The 20,411-nt window shown below is 47.6% G+C and overlaps 2 protein-coding genes across 2 annotated transcripts; one reads left to right on the top strand and one right to left on the bottom strand.

Moving 5' to 3' along the window:
• Positions 1 to 27: 27 nt before the first annotated feature.
• LOC109615817 (lipase member I) lies at positions 28 to 6,572 on the bottom strand. The gene is made up of 10 exons (XM_029120631.2): positions 6,473 to 6,572; positions 5,739 to 6,160; positions 5,468 to 5,579; positions 5,264 to 5,365; positions 4,580 to 4,687; positions 3,647 to 3,814; positions 3,033 to 3,125; positions 2,842 to 2,953; positions 902 to 1,087; positions 28 to 686 (listed from the first exon to the last, which is right to left on the bottom strand). Exons 1-10 carry the CDS (start codon positions 6,570 to 6,572, stop codon positions 596 to 598), a joined length of 1,494 nt encoding a protein of 497 aa, XP_028976464.2. The 3' UTR covers positions 28 to 595.
• Positions 6,573 to 6,935: 363 nt separating this feature from the next.
• On the top strand, positions 6,936 to 17,191 carry dhx34 (DEAH (Asp-Glu-Ala-His) box polypeptide 34). Its single transcript, XM_013135535.4, has 17 exons — positions 6,936 to 8,084; positions 8,261 to 8,377; positions 8,909 to 9,103; positions 9,210 to 9,464; positions 9,726 to 9,828; positions 10,074 to 10,291; positions 10,877 to 11,051; positions 11,136 to 11,329; positions 11,457 to 11,558; positions 11,800 to 12,060; positions 12,340 to 12,513; positions 12,630 to 12,732; positions 13,003 to 13,109; positions 13,671 to 13,979; positions 14,488 to 14,673; positions 15,002 to 15,149; positions 16,125 to 17,191. Exons 1-17 carry the CDS (start codon positions 7,386 to 7,388, stop codon positions 16,271 to 16,273), a joined length of 3,495 nt encoding a protein of 1,164 aa, XP_012990989.2. The 5' UTR covers positions 6,936 to 7,385; the 3' UTR covers positions 16,274 to 17,191.
• Positions 17,192 to 20,411: the final 3,220 nt, after the last annotated feature.

Here is a 20,411-nt window from a genome sequence, read left to right as displayed (position 1 = left end):
GTTGTTCATTAAGCCCGGGTGAGTAGCCGTTTGGGAGATCCTGGAACAGAGAAGAAAGGCACCGATGGTCTCCCCATGTTCAGTTACCGAGCTCACTCATGGCTGTTCTAGGGTTCAGTCAGACAGGACCTGAGGGCCTCAATATCTGTGTCTTATGGTCAGGTGACAGTCTAGGAGCAGTGCTTATTGGTGGACGGGGTGGTGTGATAGGCCAATGAACTAGCTAAGGCTTGTGGATCCCATTACAAGGAAACATTACACAATACAAATGTATTCAACTTTTTTAGCATTTGTAATATTAATCAGATACCGTTATTAGGTTGGTGTTTATTCAAAGGCATTTTAATAAACAACGTATTTCAAGACATATCTCGGTAGATGTTTATTTTCTGTTTACCAAGCATATGATGTCCCTTAATTCACCTAATTTTCAACCCTCCCTGGTGGACACAGAGCCCCATCTTCACCCCTCCCTGGTGGACACAGAGCCCCATCTTCACCTCTCCCTGGTGGACACAGAGCCCCATCTTCACCCCTCCCTGGTGGACACAGAGCCCCATCTTCACCTCTCCCTGGTGGACACAGAGCCCCATCTTCACTCTTCCCTGGTGGGCTCCTTCTGGAGAGGCACCTCCATTCTCTGGTTCTCCACTGCTGTCAGAGACCTACTGCTGTAGACTACTAGCCTGTAGGAAGCAAATGTGCAAAAATGTAATTGTTTCTCTTTGTTCTTGTGCTAGCAGAACATTAAAAAGGGTAGGACCGGCATCACCGTTCAGGTAAAGTACATCACAATATTGGGTGCCCATGACTCAAGTTTGAAAAATGTTATAAAAGGAAAGAGTATTTCTGTTTATATGAATCCAGAACCACTGAGGGTTACATTGAGGATGCTTCTTACCCCTTGTGTCTTGGTAGCTGCGTGAGCACAAGATGGCTGATCTGAATACTTATTTTCCTCCATTGGAGGTACAGGAGACGTTGAGAGTTGAACTCTAGTGACAGGATTCTGAATTCCTTCACACGGTGGTCAATGGACACCATGAACTGGTATGTCTGGTGTGGGTCGAACTGCATTGGGGACGGACTGGACACAATAGTATGGTTAGGTTAGGTTGGACACAGTATTCCCAATATCAGGAACAGAATGATACACTGCTCATAAAAATTAAGGGAGCACTCAAACCAAAAAATATTAACGATCAAAATCTTTACTGGACAATCTTTACTTGAGTGATTTGTTAGAATAAAATGACCAACGGAATGTGGGCTGGATTCAAACTCACACTGAAAATCAAAGTAAACAATTGAAATAATAATTTTCATCACTGCAACTCATAATGTGACTCAGTAGTGTGTATGGCCCCCACGTGCCTGTATGCACTCCCAACAACGTCTGGGCATGTTCCTGATGAAACGGCGGAGGGTGTCCTGGTGGATCTCCTCCCAGATCTGGATCAGGGCATCAGTGAGCCCCTCGACAGTCTGTGGTGCTACTTGTTGGTGTCGGATGTACCGATACATAACGTCCTAGAGGTTCACAATTGGATTCAGGTCTGAGGAACATGAGGGCCAGTCAATGGCATCAATGCCTTCGTCGTCCAGGAACTGCCTACGCACTCTGGCCACATGAGCCTGGGCATTGCAACACTGCACCAGCGTAAGATCTGACGATGGGTCTGAGGATTTCATCTCGTTACCTAACAGCAGTCAGGGTAGCATTGGTTAGCATGTGGAGGTCTGTGTGACCCTCCAAGGATATGCCTCTCTAGACCACCACTGACCCACCGCCAAACCAGTCAAGCTGAAGGATGTTGCAGGCAGCATAACGTTCACCACGGCATCTCCTGACTCTTTCTTTCACGTCTTTCACAAGTGCTCAGTGTGAACCTGCTCTCATCTGTGAAGAGAACTGGGCGCCAATGGCGGACCTGCCAATTCTGGTGTTCTCTGGCGAATGCCAATCAAGCTGCACGGTGCTGGGTTGTGAGCACAGGTCCCACTAGAGGACATCTGGCTCTCATGCCACCCTCATGGAGTCAGTTTCTGACAGTTTGGTCAGAAACATGCACACCAGTAGCCCACTGGAGGTCATTTTGTGGGGCTCTGGCAGTACTCCTCCTGTTCCTCCTTGCACAAAGGTGCAGATACTGGTCCTGCTGCTGGGTTGATGACCTTCTATGGCCCTGTCCAGCTCTCCTTGTGTTACTGCCCGTCTCCTGGTATCTCCTCCATGCTCTTGACACTGTACTGGGAGACCCAGCAAACCTTGTGAACGCACATATGGATGTGGCTTCCTGGAGGAGCTGTAGAACCTGAATGGGCTGCAGGTACCGCCTCATGATACCAGTAGGGACAAGGACACTAGCAAAATGCAAAACTAGAGAAGAATCAGTGAGGAAGGATAAGGAGAGTGCACATTTCTGTGGCCACCACCTGCAAAACCATTCCCTTTTTGGGGGTTGTCTTTCTGTTTTTCCTCTCCAGTGTATCTGTTGTCACTTTCATATGTACCAAAACAGGTGTCACTGATTCAACAACCGCTTATGCTTCCTAACTGGACAGATTGATAAACCCTGAAGTATAACTGACTTGGTGTTATACTGTGACGATTACGTGTTCCCTCAATTGTTTTGAGCAGTGGTATTTGAGATGAGCAAATTAGTTTTTAACGTATATTTTTAGGAGAGAAAGTGTTTTGGGTAAAGGTCCAGTGTGGCAAATTCAGACCTGTGCTGCAGCGCTACATGTGTAGCAGAGCCAGAGGCATTTACCAGTGGACCGCCCCAGGACACAAGGTGACACCGTCATTTAATGAACAACCAGATGACCGTCTCTCACCCAGACACCAACATGACCGGGGTTTTCCCGACGCCTCCTTTCAACTGAACGAACAACTGGGCGTTTAACGAGACGTTCCCCACCAGGTGCACCTCCAACAGGAAGGGAGACACTGGGAGGAGAGAGCAGCTTTATGAACTGTTCATACAGAAGTAACTGTGCAGAACCTCGATTCTGTGTGAGAGACTGACCACAGAATGGTTCCTTCACTGCAATGCCCAGGACAGCGGTCACAGGCTGAAAGCCGATTGGTCGATCTGGAGGCAGCCAGCTGATGTCATAGCCTATAGGAGAGAAGAGCCAGTTGCTGATTCATGCACAATGTACAGTATCTCACAAAAGTGAGTAACCCCTCACAGTGAGGGAAAATGGCTAATTGGGCCCAATTTGGACATTTTCACTTAGGGCTGTACTCACTTCTATTGCCAGCGGTTTAGACATTAATGGCTGTGTGTTGATTTATTTTGAGGGGACAGCAAATGTACACTGTTATACAAGCTGTACACTCACTACTTTACATTGTAGCAAAGTGTCATGTCTTCAGTGTTGTCACATGAAAAGATATACTCAAATATTTACAAAAATGTGAGGGGTGTACTCACTCTTGTGAGATATTGTATGTATCATCACAGTGATGAGTCACAGCACCAAAAACATGCAGATGGACAGGTGTTGAGACCGGGATGGGGACAGTGTGTATCTCACCCAGCAAAGGACAGGTGTTGAGGCCGGGATGGTGACAGTGTGTATCTCACCCAGCAAAGGACAGGTGTTGAGGCCGGGATGGGGACAGTGTGTATCTCACCCAGCAAAGGACAGGTGTTGAGGCCGGGGTGGTGACAGCTGGTACAGAGAGCCTTCTGGTAGTCCTCTACACCCAAGCAGGGGAAGGCTGTTATGGGGCAGGAGGAGCCGATGGAACTGGTGAACAGCCTGTAGGCCCACTGGTGACTGCAGAGAATATACCGCTCCCCTGGATGCAATGAACAAAGGGATTGTAGTGTTGGAATCGTTTTTTAAAGGACCAGGAGCTTTCCTGGTTTGTGTGTGGCCTAGTCACCTAATCTGACAGGCCTGGTAATTGGAGAAATCTGACATCTGCCTATTAAAGATATTTTTCAGATCGGTTTATTGAAGATATCTGACATCTGTTTATTGAATATATCTTTCAGACCTGATTATTGGAGATATCTTTAAGACCTTGTTATTGGAGATATCTTGAATACCTTGTTATTTGAGGTATCTGTCAGACCCGTTTATTGGAGATATCTTTAAGACCTTGTTATTGGAGGTATCTATCAGATCTGATTATTGGAGAAATCTTTAAGACCTTGTTATTGGAGGTATCTGTCAGACCTGATTATTGGAGATATCTTGAATACCTTGTTATTGGAGGTATCTGTCAGACCTGATTATTGGAGATATCTTTAAGACCTTGTTATTGGAGGTATCTGTCAGACATTGATTATTGGAGATATCTTTAAGACCTTGTTATTGGAGGTATCTGTCAGACCTGATTATTGGAGATATCTTTAAGACCTTGTAATTGGAGGTGTCTTTAAGACCTTGTTATTGGAGGTATCTGACATCTGACTATTTTAGTCCGATCACGTGGTTGGAATAAACTCCTGATTCCAGGATAGGTGTTTGTTAAAGTATTTATTGAAAACCAGGCTTCCTAGAGAAGCTTGAGAAGAAAGCAATTTTGGAGGGATGGATACACAAAACTGTCACTTACTTTTCATAAGAGCATGAGGACAGCCGGGGAGCAGATGTCCTCTGCCGACATAGAAATCAACATGACCCAGTGGTCTGGAAACCCCCAGAGCAGCTATTGGCTCATTAGCTGAAAACACAGCAGTTAAACCCAGTGACTATTTCACAACAGCAAGGTACAGGAGTTTGTGTTATTGTGGAATATCGCTTTTGGGGTCAACCAGGATGTCAAAATGATGACCAAAATAAATGACTTTTATGATGATATTTATGATGAGCCTGCTTTTATTACTATGTTTTTCCATTGTTTTCACCCCTGTTAAACCCTTGTTCACATCATACAGAACACATAATCCTGAAAGTCTTGAAATCGCTGGAGGATACCACGTTCCCAGGTAAACAACCATGATAGAGCTTGCAGGTGTCCAACCCTCCCACAAGGGGTCGCTAGAGTGCAGTGATTCAAGTTAACCCTGTCTGAGCCAATTTGCTCACACTTCAGACCCAGTTGCTCTCTTTTAACTCCACTGCATTCTCATGACAATCTGCAAAGCTCCTGCTTTCACGCCCTCTCTTAGTCAACTTGCCACTGTGGAAGTTAAGGCAACATACCCTATTCCTTCTGTAGTGCAGTAAGCTTGACTAGAGCCCTGTGAGTCTAGGGTAACATGGGGGAAACAGGCGTATAGGGTTAAGAGAGACTCACCATTGAAGTTGGTGTGAATGACGTCCACGTACTGAGCATCGGTGTAGTCCAGAGACAAGCGGCTATCTGCTTCAGAGAACTGCGGTGAGAACGGATCCAGGCCTGAGTGCAAAAAAAGAAACACAGTCATATCTGAAATTCCCTGGCCGTTCAGTGGACAGTGGCCTGAGGTAAACCCACAGCATCATGGTTCGTCTTCAGTACCTGTGATTCTGCCAACAGCTCCCTCCAGACAAGCCCCAGCGATGCCCGCAACATGAGCCCCAACACCAAATCCCACCAGGTGGAAGAGCTCTGGAGAGAAGCCGTGCTGATTCTGGGGAATAAACACAGATACCTTGACAGCATGTCTCATTAATTATAATAAATTATATATGTTTCATTTGGGCCAGTTTTTTTAGTTTAAAGAACACTTTCAATCCAGGTTGCCCATCGTGCGTCATTGGGCTCCTTGCACGAGGTGAGAGATACCTACCACTAGGGTCTGGATGGCCTGTGCCAGCCTCTCGCCCACCTGCCTAGCCCCCTCAGTGATGTCATCATGAGGAGGTAGCAGCCAATCAGCTACCAGGACGTTAACCAGCCCCGCCTTCAGCAGCTTGTCAGCCATTTGCCTCACCCAGCTGGGCTGCAGCCTGGCCGGCCTCCTGCCTGGGACAATCATCACTGTGGGGCCGATGGGGAACCAAGAGGGACCCTCCGGGCTCCAAGCCATGGGACAAAGGGCATGAGGAGGTGAAGGGAAGCCTAAAGAGTCTTGCTTGGTGTGGAGGCCTGGTGAAGGGAGGTCTATGTGGAAACCGCAGAGACCATGCGCAGAGAAAAGCCTGAGAATCCTCAGCTGAGGAGAGTGTGGGTTGAAACAGAGAAACTCTGAGCAATGCTTAAGTCGGTCGCCTGGGAGACAAGAACACAGCTGTCATCAGTCATACTGTCAACAGAAGACAATAATATTGTTTATAGTGACAATATTTCTCCAGCAAATCATGAAAACTAAGAGGCATGGTGTCCACAGCTGTAATTTTTTTTACTTGAATGGAACTGAGGAAATAACACAGTAATGACCTCCATACTACCTGAGTAAATGACACAGGTTTGTTCCCGTAATACCAGAGTAAATGACAGTTTTATCCCCGTAATACTTGAGTAAATTACAGTTTAGTCCCCAATAATACCTGAGTAAATGGTACAGTTTATTCCCTGTAATACCTGAGGCCGGAGCAAAGAAGAGAAGGAATGTCAGTAGATATTGGCCCACCATGCTGCTTTCAGCTCCAGAGTTCTCTGCTCCGCCACCTTTTCTCTCCATCATAGAGGAACAATGCAAATCTCCCTTTCACCTACATGGCTGTCTGTCTACCTGACAGACTGATAACACTGAATAGAAATGGACACTGGAGTGTCTCCAATGCAAATACAACCACAGAGCTTTTTTCACCTAGCCCTTTCCTGATGAGAGCAGAGGGATACATCATATAAAGAATGCATTTCAAATAGGGATTTCTATCATCTGAAATTGTGATTTATGCATAAAATAAACAACTAAAAATAAGCACCAAATATGGTTTGAGATTTACTTTAACATTCTTCCAGAAAATAATTTATTATGTAAATGGGGATCCCTTGGACATGCGGAAATATAGACTGCATTTCTTGTCGGACAATTTATCTCACGGACCGGAAATTGTCCTTTCTTATTATTGTTCCACTACAAACGTTAGTCATTTCTATGATTGTTTCTGTTTGTGCTGTTTTGGCTATTGATATGATGAATAAGGAAATAATAACCCATACATTACTGGAATCATTCTGGCGACACGGATTATTAAACTAACTCAAGCTAACTGTATTTATATCATGCTTGGGTACAAGCTACCCAGCTAGCTGCAGTTCTTAGCAAATGTTACTGTGCCCTAACGACATATACCTTGAATGGAGATGGGTTGATAGCTAGTGGCTACATATATTGCTAGCTGTACCTAACTAATTTAGATATCTACGTTGGAGCTCCTGGCCTATTGCTGGATCCCCTAACTAACCGTATCGACGTCATTAACTTGTGGTCGGCTTTATGTCTCGACAGAGAATAGTGAGATTGTGATTTTGTTCTCGAGCTGTAAAGATGTCTGAGAGGAGGGACAGTCGTAGCTGGGACTGGGACAGTTCTCAATGCCGAGCTCAGATGGACCAGATCTTCTTCCGCCAGCATGACTACATCCAAAATGGAACCACAGAGCACAAAGATTTCTGGACCTTTTTTGACCGCTTTCAGAGGTTCAAAACCAAGAAGGACATGTCGGCATCTGGAGCGCCAGAGAGCAGCAGGAAAGGGCACAGTGATGGGAAGAAGACTGCAGATCTGGGTCTTCCTAAAGAGTATGATGCCCGCTATCGGATCAACATGTCAGTGTGTACCAGAGACGTAGAGGAGAAGCTGGTTACTGGCGCGTCTGATCACAGAAACAGCCACAGACGGAGCTCTTCAGGCCCCGGGAGTCAGCAGATCGCTGACTGTCGCCTGGCCTTGCTCCACTTCTTAGACTTCAACCAGAGGCAGAGCTTTGGGAAGCTGGCTAAGCTGAGGGCGGAGCAGAAGGCCCTCCCTATCTTCCAGTACCGGGACCGCATCGTGGAGCTGGTGCGTACCCATCCGGTGGTTGTGGTGGCAGGCGACACTGGCTGTGGGAAGTCCACCCAGGTGCCCCAGTACCTGCTGTCGTCTGGGTTCAGTCACATCGCCTGTACGCAGCCCCGGCGTATCGCATGCATCTCCCTGGCCAAAAGGGTCAGCTTCGAGAGTCTCAACCAATATGGCTCCAAGGTCGGTTGCAATGTCACTGAACTCCATTCTATTTATGCCTGATGACGGATGTCTTTAAACAAATGGCAGACATTTTATCCGGAATAACACGTTTTGTTCCTCGAAAGAGGTCCTGTTTTGTTATTGTGTTTACTTTACACATCAACCAAGTAGCTGTGAAATTCTTTGTTCTCCAGGTTGGGTACCAGATTCGCTTTGAGGGAACCCGCACCCCATCCACCAAGCTGCTGTTTCTGACTGAGGGGCTGCTACTGAGACACATCCAGGCTGACGGAGCGCTGGAACAATACCAGGTAATATATTAGCAGCTGGGTGGGTTCAAACCCTGAGCACTAACTGGCTGAGGGCTGGTGTATATGAGACCGTATAGAGTAGTAATCAATTTCTTCCTGTTCTAATTGCATTGGTTACCAGTTGATTGTTATAATCAGGCACCTCTGGTGGCTGGTCTTGTGTATTCCAGACAGTATACCTCTGGTAGAATGCAGAAATGCATGTTTACTGTTAAGTTTATGGTGATAAACCATTAAAAAATATCAATCACCTCTCGGATTTTCTGGTAAATTGCCGTTTAGCCATGCTGGCTAAGGGAGGTATCCAGGTACTACGCCTTATGTTGTGCCTAATGGCAGGTGGCACATGAGGCCACAAAATGGAGGGCCAAGGGAGGAGGGGAAGGGGTCCATTTGGGATTCAGCGATAAACGCTCCGTGTCTCACAGGGGTTAGGGTGCGGTCTAAAGTGGTGCAGTCGGTAGGGAATAGGGAGCCCTTGGAAACGCCAATCTGAGTGTGTGGCTCTGCCTGTTTCCCTGCTCCCTCCAGGTGTTGATCGTCGATGAGGTCCACGAGAGGCACCTACACTGTGACTTCCTGCTCGGGGTCCTGCGCTCCCTCCTGGTCACCCGTCCCGACCTGCGCCTGATCCTCATGTCCGCCACCATCAACATCAAACTCTTCTCTGACTATTTTAACTCAGCTCCGGTGCTACAGGTTCCCGGCCGGCTCTTCCCCATTCAGGCGAGTGGAAATGGACCTGGGATGTAGAAGGCTCCCACTCTCACATTGAATGGGTCAGATGTTCTGCTTGCGTCGCAGACTACTGAACATCCTGTCTCCTCACCAGGTGATCTACCAGCCCATCCCACCTGAGGAGCAGGCGTCCCGCTCGGAGAAGCTCGACCCCCGGCCCTACCTCCGGGTGCTGCAGGGGATCGACCAGCGCTACCCGGCTGAGGAGAGAGGAGACCTGCTGCTGTTCCTCAGTGGAGTGGCTGAGATATCTACCATCCTGGAGGCCTGCCAGGCGTATGCCACGCACACCAAGCGCTGGATCGTCCTGCCCCTACACAGCACCCTGTCCCTGGCGCAGCAGGATAAGGTATACAAACAGCACCCTGTCCCTGGCGCAGCAGGATAATGTATATAAACAGCACCCTGTCCCTGGCGCAGCAGGATAATGTATATAAACAGCACCCTGTCCCTGGCCCAGCAGGATAATGTATATAAACATCACCCTGTCCCTGGTGCAGCAGGATAATGAATAAGAACAAATCCTGTTTTAGGATGTCAAAGGCCTTAAATGATGCCTGGAACTGAATAATTGGGCTCTGAAAATGTACATGCCACCTTCTTCCTGCAGGTTTTTGACATTTCTCCTCCAGGTGTCAGGAAGTGTATAATCTCCACCAACATCGCTGAGACCTCTGTCACCATTGATGGGGTGCGCTTCGTAGTCGACTCAGGTAAGGGAACCGGGAGAACGCAGACAAACATAGTGAACGACAGGCGGACAGCAGACATAAGCACATACAGATACAGACATACATTGTGACAGACAGTACAACAGACAAAGCAACAGACAGAGTTACAGACATAGTGACCGAGCGATGAGACAGGCAGGCCAGTTGCTGCCACTTAGGGGAACAAGGATGACCCTGGTCAATGTCAGCTTTCTGCTGTGAACATTCTGTGTGAACATGTCCCTCAGGCAAGGTGAAGGAGATGAGCTTTGACCCCAAGGCCAAGATGCAGCGTCTGCAGGAGTTCTGGATCAGTCGAGCCAGTTCGGAACAGAGGAAGGGCAGAGCGGGGAGGACGGGCCCGGGGGTGTGTTACCGTCTCTACGCCGAGTCAGACTACGAGGCCTTCGCACCCTACCCTGTCCCTGAAATACACAGGGTGGCCCTGGACTCACTCATACTGCAGGTACCCTTTAACCCTGGGGCCAACCTTCACCCTTTGTAGGGATGGGACCCAGCCAGTGGCGCTCTGCCACCATGCGTCAAACTGGTCAAATGCATCCAAAGGGCTTCTCAGATTAGTGTTGTAGGGGTGCAAGGATGGGTTTATCAGATTAGTGTTGTAGGGGTGCGAGGATGGGTTTATCAGATTAGTGTTGTAGGGGTGCGAGGATGGGTTTATCAGATTAGTGTTGTAGGGGTGCGAGGATGGGTTTATCAGATTAGTGTTGTAGGGGTGCGAGGATGGGTTTATCAGATTAGTGTTGTAGGGGTGCGAGGATGGGTTTATCAGATTAGTGTTGTAGGGGTGCGAGGATGGGTTTATCAGATTAGTGTTGTAGGGGTGCGAGGATGGGTTTATCAGATTAGTCTTGTAGGGGTGCAAGGATGGGCGGGACATCCTTGATTGAACCTCACCAACGTGTGCCGGTGTTGGTTTTTTGTGTAGGTCACACTTTGGACTAAACACTTGGTACAAAACACATTTCGGACAAAACGGCAATGTCAAACACAATAGGGATCAACTGTCCTCCTGTGGTCTGTTTGACAGATGAAGAGCATGGGCCTGGGAGACCCGCGGTCCTTCGTCTTCATCGACCCACCTCCTACGGCCAGCATCCAAACGGCAGTGACCTACCTCCGGGTGCAGGGGGCGCTAGATCCCCGAGGAGAACTCACCCCCATCGGCTGTCTGTTGGCTCAGCTGCCCGTTGATGTGGTGATCGGTACGGTCTGACCCTCGGAAATGTGACCCCTTCCTCACAAAACATGTCTGGCCTTGACCCCTGACCTCTGACCCTTTTATTCAGGTAAGATGCTGGTGCTGGGGTCCATCCTCAACCTGGTGGAGCCGGTCCTGACAGTGGCCGCTGCGCTCAGTGTCCAGTCGCCATTTCTCCGCTCGGCACAACACAACCCGGACTGCGCCACGGCGCGCCAGCCCCTGCACTCCGACCAGGGAGACCCCTTCACTCTGCTCAACACCTTCAATGCCTGGGTTCAGGTCAGCCTGTCAAGAGATGGTTATTAGTCGAACGACAGGAGTCACCCTCTGTGCAAAACCACTTCCCTTGTCCTGACGGTCTTGGGGGCGGGGCTGGGCGTTCATGTGTCATCTGTGTCTGTTGTAGGTGAAGGGGGAGAGGGGCGGCGCCAGCAGGAAGTGGTGCAGGAGAAGAGGTCTTGAGGAACAGAGACTGTATGAGATGGTCAACCTACGGAGACAGTTCAAGGTAGGACAGAACTCACCAGACAGAGTGGAACACCTGTGGATCTCCAGGACCTCGTTTATCGTTGTGGAACCACTACCTCATGTAACACTGCAGCTTGGGTTTGAATCCCGCCCACCAGCTTCAGAATTAGAACCAGCGACCTTTAGTTTTTCGGTTCAACGCTCTAAGTCTTCTGTTACTCTGTCCAAAAAAATCCTCCTGCCTCTACAAATGGCATCCACATGTGTGTTCCTCCTCGCAGGAGCTGTTGCGTAGCCATGGTCTGCTGGAGGTGCTGGAGGAGAGGGCTCCCTCTGGTGGAGGCCGTGGGCAACGCAGGGAGCGGCTGACTGAGAGGAGAAAGTTACACCAGCTGAAGAGAGAGCATGACCTGGCAGAGGGAGGCCGTAGAAAGGTCCTGAGGCTGGAGGATGGGCAGGAGGTGGACGGAGACTCTGGGTCGGACGCGGAGCCAGACAGGAGGGACAAGGAACCCACGGGGGAATCCAGTGTGGACATACAGGTGAGTATATCTAGACGCTATGGCAACAGACCAGTTGGTTACATGATGGATTTTACTTTGATTATTAAGATATGTAATGCCTTCCACGTATAATATAATTTTTAAATCATGTAACCAACTGGTCTGGTCTATATTTAATTTTTAAATCATTATTACATGTTAAATTAAATACAGTTTTGTCTGTACATTTTATTATTTGTATCCTAGTTGGACATACTTTTTTAAGGCTTATACACCTTATATAATGAGAATAATATTGTCTTGTCTCCATCCCTACAGGAAGTAAAGTTTAAGCTTCGCCACAATGTGTCTGAGCTCCAGGAAGCAGCGGCGGCAAGTCAGGACCTGTCGTCACGGCAACAGGCCCTTCTGAAATTGCTGCTCTGCCGAGGCCTGTATCCCCAGCTGGCACTACCTGATGAGCACAACGCCACTCGCAAGGACTCTGAGCAGGTGTGTCAGCGCGCGCACGTGTGTGGGTGCAAGGGGTTCATGTGTGTCAGCGTGTGTGTGTGTGTGTGTGTGTGTGATTATGATGCTAGTGGTGAACTTGACTCCATCTCCTCTAGGTGTTCCACACCAGAAACAAGCAGGGGGTTGTGATCCATCCCACCAGCGTTTTTGCCAGCGACCCAGAGGTGCTGCATGTCCCAGAGGAAGGGAACAGAGAGGGTAGGTTCTGACCCCTGACCCTAACCTAATATTTGACCTAATATCCCAGTCGGCTATGTTGGTTGTGCTGGAGGAGAGGACCATGCCTCTGAGTGACCCTGATGGATGACAGGTAGGGGGCAGTGTTCCCATTTTGGGTGGGTTCGAAGAGATAAGGATTGAGTTGTGACTTCCAATGCTGCTCTCACCAAGCCATTCTGCTTCATAATACACTTTTTGCTTGTTTTCTACCTTGTAGTTAATTGACCTGCATCCCGCCCCTCTTTGCAGGACCTGATAAAGGAGACAGCAGTAGACACCAGCTCCTAGCCTTCGTAACTCTGCTAGAGACCAACAAACCATACATTTCCAACTGTGTTAGAGTTCCAGCCCTACAGGTCTGTACTAGATAACTGTCAGAGTGTTAGGCCTACAGGCCAGTACTAGATAACTCAGCCTGGGTCCCCTCTAGGTTTCTTTCTAAATTTCGGCCTTCTTAGGGAGTTTTTCCTAGCCACGGAAATTCAACACTACTGTTTGCCCCTTGGAGTTTAAGGCCCAGTGTTTTGTAAAAACACTGTGACAACTGCTGATGTAAAAAGGGCTTTATAAATACATTTGATTGATTGATTGATCTGTCACAGTGTTAGCCCTACATGTCTGTACTAGATAAGTGTCAGAATGGAAAGTGAGGTTGTTTTTGTCAGGCAGTTGGAGGTTAGGCTTTTGTTCTAGCCCAACATTACTACAGCATTTGACAATTCACACTTTAGACATTTAGCACATGCTACTATCCAAAGAAACGTACAGGTCCAATTAGGATTAACTGCCTTGCTCAAGGGCACAACAATATATATTTTTGCCTTGTCAACTTGGTAATTCAAACCAGCAACCGTTAGGTTCCAGGCCCAACAATGTAACCTGTAGTCTTTCTGCTGCCCCTAAAATGTGTCTGTCAGGCCCTGTTGCTGGTAGCAAACTCCCTGGACAGCAACGCCGACTGCACCAGGCTGGTGGTGGACGGCTGGTTGGAGGTGGGGCTGACAGGGGAGGAGGCCCTGCGGGTCCTGTCCAGCTCCCTCACCCTCCGGGCCAGCTGGGAGAATCTCCTCCAGGCCCAGCTGGGAAAGGGCACCCTGGGGGCCGGTGCCGGGAGCAGGGCCAAGGCTGGAGGGGGGCTGAGTGAGGGCCTAGGTGTGCCTGGGGTGTCTCGGAAAGATCTGGACAAGCTCAGTGAAGGACTGGTCCGCTTCCTGCTCTACACGGAGGTATGAACCTTAACACTGAGCGTGTGTCCTAAAGGCTACCCTACACAGTGTACTGGTTTAGATCAGGATTCAAGGCAGAAGTGGTGCATAAATGGAAACATTGCTATACAAGGAATAGGGGGCCATTTGGGATTCAGTCCAGGTCTGTTTTCCTACTGTGTGAACTAACCAGGAGAAACCAGAGCTATCGATTAAGTGAGTTTGCCCAGGTTTTAGAACAGCCTCCATGTTAGAACGGCCTCTGTTAGTGTTTGTCCAGGTTTTAGAACAGCTTCCATGTTAGAACGTCTCCATGTTAGTGTTTGTCCAGGTTTTGGTGATAACAATGTGAGAACGCCTCCCACAACTCCCTATGAAATGACCTGCTGTAAACAATCAAAACTGATTAGACATTTACATTTGTTCTATAGATAGATTTTAGTGAAGTGCACAATTACTGATTTATAATTTTCCTACCTTGTCACGGTGAAAACAGCCTGGTCGTGGATTGTGTCTTTCTGCCCTCCAGGTAAGCTACAGTCTCCGTCGTCTGACAGGCCTTCAGGTCCAGAACCTTTACGTTGGTCCCCAGCCCCAGACGGAGCTCTCAGAAGGACCCGCCCCAAACCCACTCTTCCCAGGAATGGAGGTTCAGCCAGACCCCATCAAGGGAGGGCTGCGGGTTACCAGTTACTTCACCTATAACTGCCTCACGGTGAGTGGAGCCAGAACTAGATGTTCCCAACTCCATGAAGGCAGACAGAGCTGTAAAGTTGTTTCCATCTATATAAAGATTGATAGATGGATTCTGAACCTTATGTTCTCAACTTTGTTAAGATATATAGATGGAGCAGTACCTTAATGTTCTTCAACGTGATAAAGATGGAAGGTTTATGTGCAAATGTATAATTGAACGTTAAGCTTTGATTTCATGAAACACACTGAAAACTGCAGATTAAACTGCTGGTTGTATAAACTCTCTTCTACCGACCATTTAAAGAAACTGTCCACTGTTTTGGGGGTTTCCTGTGCTCTTCCTGCAGGACTCAAAGGACCTGTACAGTGAGTGTCTGAGAACGTTCTGGAGTTGTCCTCACTGTGACCTGTACAGTCCAGTCACCCCGCTAGAGAGGATGAGCCACGAGGCCACCTGCAGGCCAGCCGGGGAACAGCAGAACAACCAGGACAGAGGTAAGACAGACTGAGCATGTGCGGCACACTGGACAGACGCACCAATAGAAATGTCTGCTGTCAGGGCCGCCCTCTGGCCCCCACCCGGCCTCCCTCTGGCCCCCACCCGGCCTCCCTCTGGCCCCCACCCGGCCTCCCTCTGGCCCCCACCCGGCCTCCCTCTGGCCCCCACCCGGCCTCCCTCTGGCCCCCACCCGGCCTCCCTCTGGCCCCCACCCGGCCGCCCTCTGGCCACCACCTGTCCACCCCGCTCGACGCTCAACAGGATCCTTTTACCTATATTCCCACCTGAACAACATAGCTGTGATATTCACTGTGATTGTTCATTTGAATGTCTTAGTTCTTTGAGCTGTTAACTGGGTAGAAAGGGTACCGTGCCTCCAGAATTAATGGCACCCCTGGGATCAAGAAATAAAAAGACAGTTATATTTAGCTAATAGCTATAAAAAAAATATATATGTTTTTACTAGAACCCAGAATTCCAAGTCTCCAAAACAACACTCTGATGCCTCCGCCATGTCAGTACGTTGTTCGGATGTCTTGGCAGAAGAAAGCCTATGCTCTCGTCAAGACATAAATGTCAACTTCTGGAATATGTTAAACATTTTGGGAACTTAACTTGGAATCGGGTTCAATATTCAGATGACACACAAATAGAGCTTTTTGGCCACAATCAAGTTAGAAAAACGGAGATTGTGTTCTTTCTGTTTCTTAGCGTGATAAGAAACAGAACTGCATCGGATATGCTTTGGAAGACTAATATCTCAACATTGACTTTCCTGAGTCCGCTAGTAGTTGCTACGATGAAGAAGGGACTTCATTATCAATTTGGTCTCATGAAATTGGGGTGAAAAAACGTAGCGTGTGAATATTTCTGTCAGCAACTGTTATGCATGGAAGCTGAAAGACATGAGCCCGTCTATGGTTTTATATCTATGATTATAGCTATCTGACAAATGCTGCGGTCTATTTCAGAGGACGATGGCATGAAGGGAGGCGCCTCCTCCACCTCGGTGTCCGGGCTGGCCAGGGTCTACCACTGTGATGTCTGTGACCAGGACCTGAAGCTCACCTCAACAGAGATCCTCAAACACAAGAGACAGCACATGCATTCTGGACGTTGAGTCTGAGATCCTCAAACACTAGAGACAGCACATGCATTCTGGACGTTGAGTCTGAGATTGTTAAACACCAGAGACAGCACATGCATTCTGGACGTTGAGTCTGAGATCCTCAAACACCAGAGACAGCACATGCATTCTGGACGTTGAGTCTGAGATCGTTAAACACCAGAGACAGCACATGCATTCTGGACGTTGAGTCTGAGATCCTCAAACACTAGAGACAGCACATGCATTCTGGACGTTGAGTCTGAGATCCTCAAACACCAGAGACAGCACATGCATTCTGGACGTTGAGTCTGAGATTGTTAAACACCAGAGACAGCACCTGCATTCTGGACGTTGAGTCTGAGATCGTTAAACACCAGAGACAGCACATGCATTCTGGACGTTGAGTCTGAGACCCTCAAATGCCAAGATATACCACATCCGATCTGGATGATACCAAAGCAAAATAGTCTGGGATTGAAAAATGGGGGAGACTTGTAGTTTATAATAAAAAAAAAATAATAATAAAAAAGCAACAGTCATGCCTCTATTCTAAAATATAGTTGGTCTCAGATTTTGTGGTTGACATCTCTGTGGACTACCTCAAGTTCCAGGGGTTGACCTGGAGCCCCAGGGATTGACCTCATCCCTGTGAATGACCTCAAGCTGCAGGAGTTGACCTTGAGTTCCCCCCCGACCCACTGTAACTGACAGGGCCTATTTACAGCTTGTTTTGTCTGTCTGAAAAGCTTTATGTGAAAAGGCACCCGAGTGCAGTTGTAAATGTGGTCTGAATGATGTCGCAGAGAGGAGACACGTGGTTAAAATATAGAGTGAGGGTTTAATAAAGATTCAAACCCACGATATGTTACGTTTACACCTCAAAGCAGCACATTGGCACAAAGTCAGAAGTAAGACAGCACGGAAGATGAAAACCTGTCTCCAAAAATAAAGAAAGAATCAGAATAAATATCTCATTAAATAAATAAATAAACAGGTCATATTTTTCAGTAATTACTTTGAAAACTAATAAATACATACATATTAAAATATGCACATTATCAGAAATAAATGAACTGACCAACGGATTAAATTAAAGTGAAAGTAAAACAGTACTTAATTACAGAGTTACTTGGAAATCATAGGTTATTGATTAATTAAATGAAAAGGCACATTTATTAAGATGTAACAACGGGGTCTTGGGTGGTGACACAGTACCATGAAGCTGGGTTGGCTTGCTCAGTACTGTCCCAGCATGTGGTTCTGGATCAGAGGAGCCAAACGGACCGGTCCGACAAATACGAAACCTCTGTCTGTCTGTCAAATGACTTGTTCCCATCGTCTGAAGCCGAACTGTGCGTCTCCCTGATTGTGGGAACAACAGTTGGCCTTCATTCTGATATTGTACTGATCTTGTCCGTTTACACTAGTAAGATCTGATCACACAATCACAGTGCATCTTTAAATTGTCTACACATCTCTAAACACGAGGATTAGAATGTGGACGGGATCAGGATAAACACGGTAGCACTGGGTGTGAACCGAGCCAAAGACCTTGTGGTGGGGTTGGAGCTGTACTTGGCTATATCCTGTGTTCCAGGTCATACAAGGGTCACACTCTGGAAATCACAAAAGTGAACCCATAAAATTAATAAATAGGGCAGTACGATTTTGGTCGGTCCACCGTATAGAAACACCTCATTGGATTTAGTACCTGCCTTTGTTACACTTACAGATGTCTACATCCCATACTATAGGAGTTGGTGTCACACTGATAGACATCCCCCTCCCATACTATAGATGTCCCCTCACTTACTGTTGGTACTGGTGTTACAGTGATAGATGTCCCCCTACCATAATGTAAATACTGGGTGTTACAGTGATAGATGTCCCCTCCCATAATGTAGGTACTGATGTTATGCTGATTGACATCCCCTCCCATACTGTAGGTACTGGTGTTATACAGATAGATGTCCCCTCCCATACTGTAGGTATTGGTGTTACAATGATAGTTGTCCCCTCCCGTATTGTAGGTATTGGTGTTACACTGATATAAGCCCCCACCAAACTGTAGGTACTGGTTTTACACTGATAGATGTCCCCGTCTTGTACTTTAGGTACTGGTGTTACACTGATAGACGTCCCTCTCATACACTGTACAGTTGTTTCCACAGAGTGTTTTTAGTAGAAGGAGGTTTCCTCCAATCGTCTGTGTCCCTTTGGATTACTTCCTGGACAGCAGGATTATCATAGCAGCTTGGAGACTCGGCACTTTCGTCTGCCATTGCATGATCTTTTGTGGACGTAACATAACATATAGCAAAGTTACGCAGTCCTTTAGTTCAGAATTTCCACGATTAAGCCAATACAAAATGTATGTGTCAACTTAACGTCTTAAATAACTCACCTGTCTGTAGGGTTAACTACCACAAACCTGTCTGCAAAGTTAACTGTCACACACTTCTCCGTAGGGTTAACTACCACACACTTGTTGGTTGGGTTAATTATCAACACCTGTCTGTAGAGTGAACCACCACACACCTGTCTGTAGAGTGAACCACCACACACCTGTCTGTAGAGTTAACCACCACACACCTGTCTGTAGAGTGAAAAACCACACACCTGTCTGTAGAGTTAACCACCAGACACCTGTCTGTAGAGTGAACCACCACACACCTGTCTGTGGACTTAACCACCACACACCTGTTTGTAGAGTGAACCACCACACACCTGTCTGTAGAGTGAACCACCACACACCTGTCTGTAGAGTTAACCACCACACACCTGTCTGTAGAGTGAAAAACCACACACCTGTCTGTAGAGTTAACCACCACACACCTGTCTGTAGAGTGAACCACCACACACCTGTCTTTAGAGTTAACCACCACACACCTGTCTTTAGAGTGAACCACCACACACCTGTCTGTAGAGGGAACCACCACACACCTGTCTGTAGAGGGAACCACCACACACCTGTCTGTAGAGGGAACCACCACACACCTGTCTGTAGAGTGAACCACCACACACCTGTCTGTAGAGTGAACCACCACACACCTGTCTGTGGACTTAACCACCACACACCTGTCTGTAGAGTAAACCACCACACACCTGTCTGTAGAGTAAACCACCACACACCTGTCTGTAGAGTGAACCACCACAAACCTGTCTGTAGAGTGAACCACCACACACCTGTCTGTGGACTTAACCACCACACACCTGTCTGTAGAGGGAACCACCACACACCTGTCTGTAGAGGGAACCACCACACACCTGTCTGTGTAGCACAGTCAAATCCAGTGGTAACAGTGTCTGGTAGTGAGAGGAATCATTGTGTGTGTGTGTGTTAACTACTTGTGCCATTCAAAGGTGTGTGAGTGAGTTAAACACGACGACTACCATGTTGATCCTCAACCCAGATTACACACCCTTTACAACTATAAACATAACCTCAATACATTGTTCATCATACTATATTATTTGGTGGTGCCTAATGGTGTTAGAAGGTCTGGTCTGGACGTGCAGATTTCAGGTGTTTTACACGGGGGGGGGGGTGTGTCATGTTATGGGTGTATGTCAGTCAGGGTTGGTCTACGACTGAGGTCACACCGACTGACCCCTGACCCAGTAGCTCTTTGTCCCGCGGTCATATGAACTCAGACAGGTGTCGGTGCCGTGTGAAAACCTTCTATCACCAAGATAAGGGGCTGGGATTCATTTAAGCCCACAGCAGTGATGTTCACACACTGTAATTATGTAGAACATCTAAAGTGTTGTCATACTTCTCCAGTTACCACATTTGAAAGAAAACCTTGGAGGTGTGGAGTGTTGCCCCCTGTGTTTTTAAACATTACCATGGGAGAAAGAGCTACCGTGTATCACTGCAGTACAGGTTTGACTGAACTGAGCCCAATCACTCACCCCCTACGCTGTCCTCAGATACCCACATAACCCCACAGAGCTCCCTGCTTCGGATCCTCCAGAGGCATCTATTTCCTCCTCCCCATTTCTCTCCTCCAGACGCCATGACGTTGATTGACAAGGGGTTAAGGGGGTGTGGTTGTCAAATATGTCCGTAGGTCATTACAGAACACAAAATTCCTGTCTATCTGTCTCTATCTGTCTGCCGGTCCTGTTGACATGTTTAATAAAATAT

The sequence above is a fragment of the Esox lucius genome, chromosome 1 (genome assembly GCF_011004845.1).
Source record: "Esox lucius isolate fEsoLuc1 chromosome 1, fEsoLuc1.pri, whole genome shotgun sequence".
Lineage (NCBI taxonomy): Eukaryota > Metazoa > Chordata > Actinopteri > Esociformes > Esocidae > Esox > Esox lucius.
This window is presented reverse-complemented; position numbering and strand designations above follow the sequence as displayed.

What these genes read in the sequence shown, in the direction of transcription:
- LOC109615817 (XM_029120631.2), bottom strand. Translation starts at nt 6,572, where the DNA reads ATGGAGAGAAAAGGTGGCGGAGCAGAGAACTCTGGAGCTGAAAGCAGC. An exon ending in CATTCACACCAACTTCAATG is followed by an intron (nt 4,688 to 5,263) that starts GTGAGTCTCTCT and finishes CTGTGTTTTCAG; the next exon opens with CTAATGAGCCAATAGCTGCT. An exon ending in AGTGAAGGAACCATTCTGTG is followed by an intron (nt 2,954 to 3,032) that starts GTCAGTCTCTCA and finishes CTCTCCTCCCAG; the next exon opens with TGTCTCCCTTCCTGTTGGAG.
- dhx34 (XM_013135535.4), top strand. Translation starts at nt 7,386, where the DNA reads ATGTCTGAGAGGAGGGACAGTCGTAGCTGGGACTGGGACAGTTCTCAA. An exon ending in GAGCGCTGGAACAATACCAG is followed by an intron (nt 8,378 to 8,908) that starts GTAATATATTAG and finishes TGCTCCCTCCAG; the next exon opens with GTGTTGATCGTCGATGAGGT. An exon ending in TCACCTATAACTGCCTCACG is followed by an intron (nt 14,674 to 15,001) that starts GTGAGTGGAGCC and finishes CTCTTCCTGCAG; the next exon opens with GACTCAAAGGACCTGTACAG.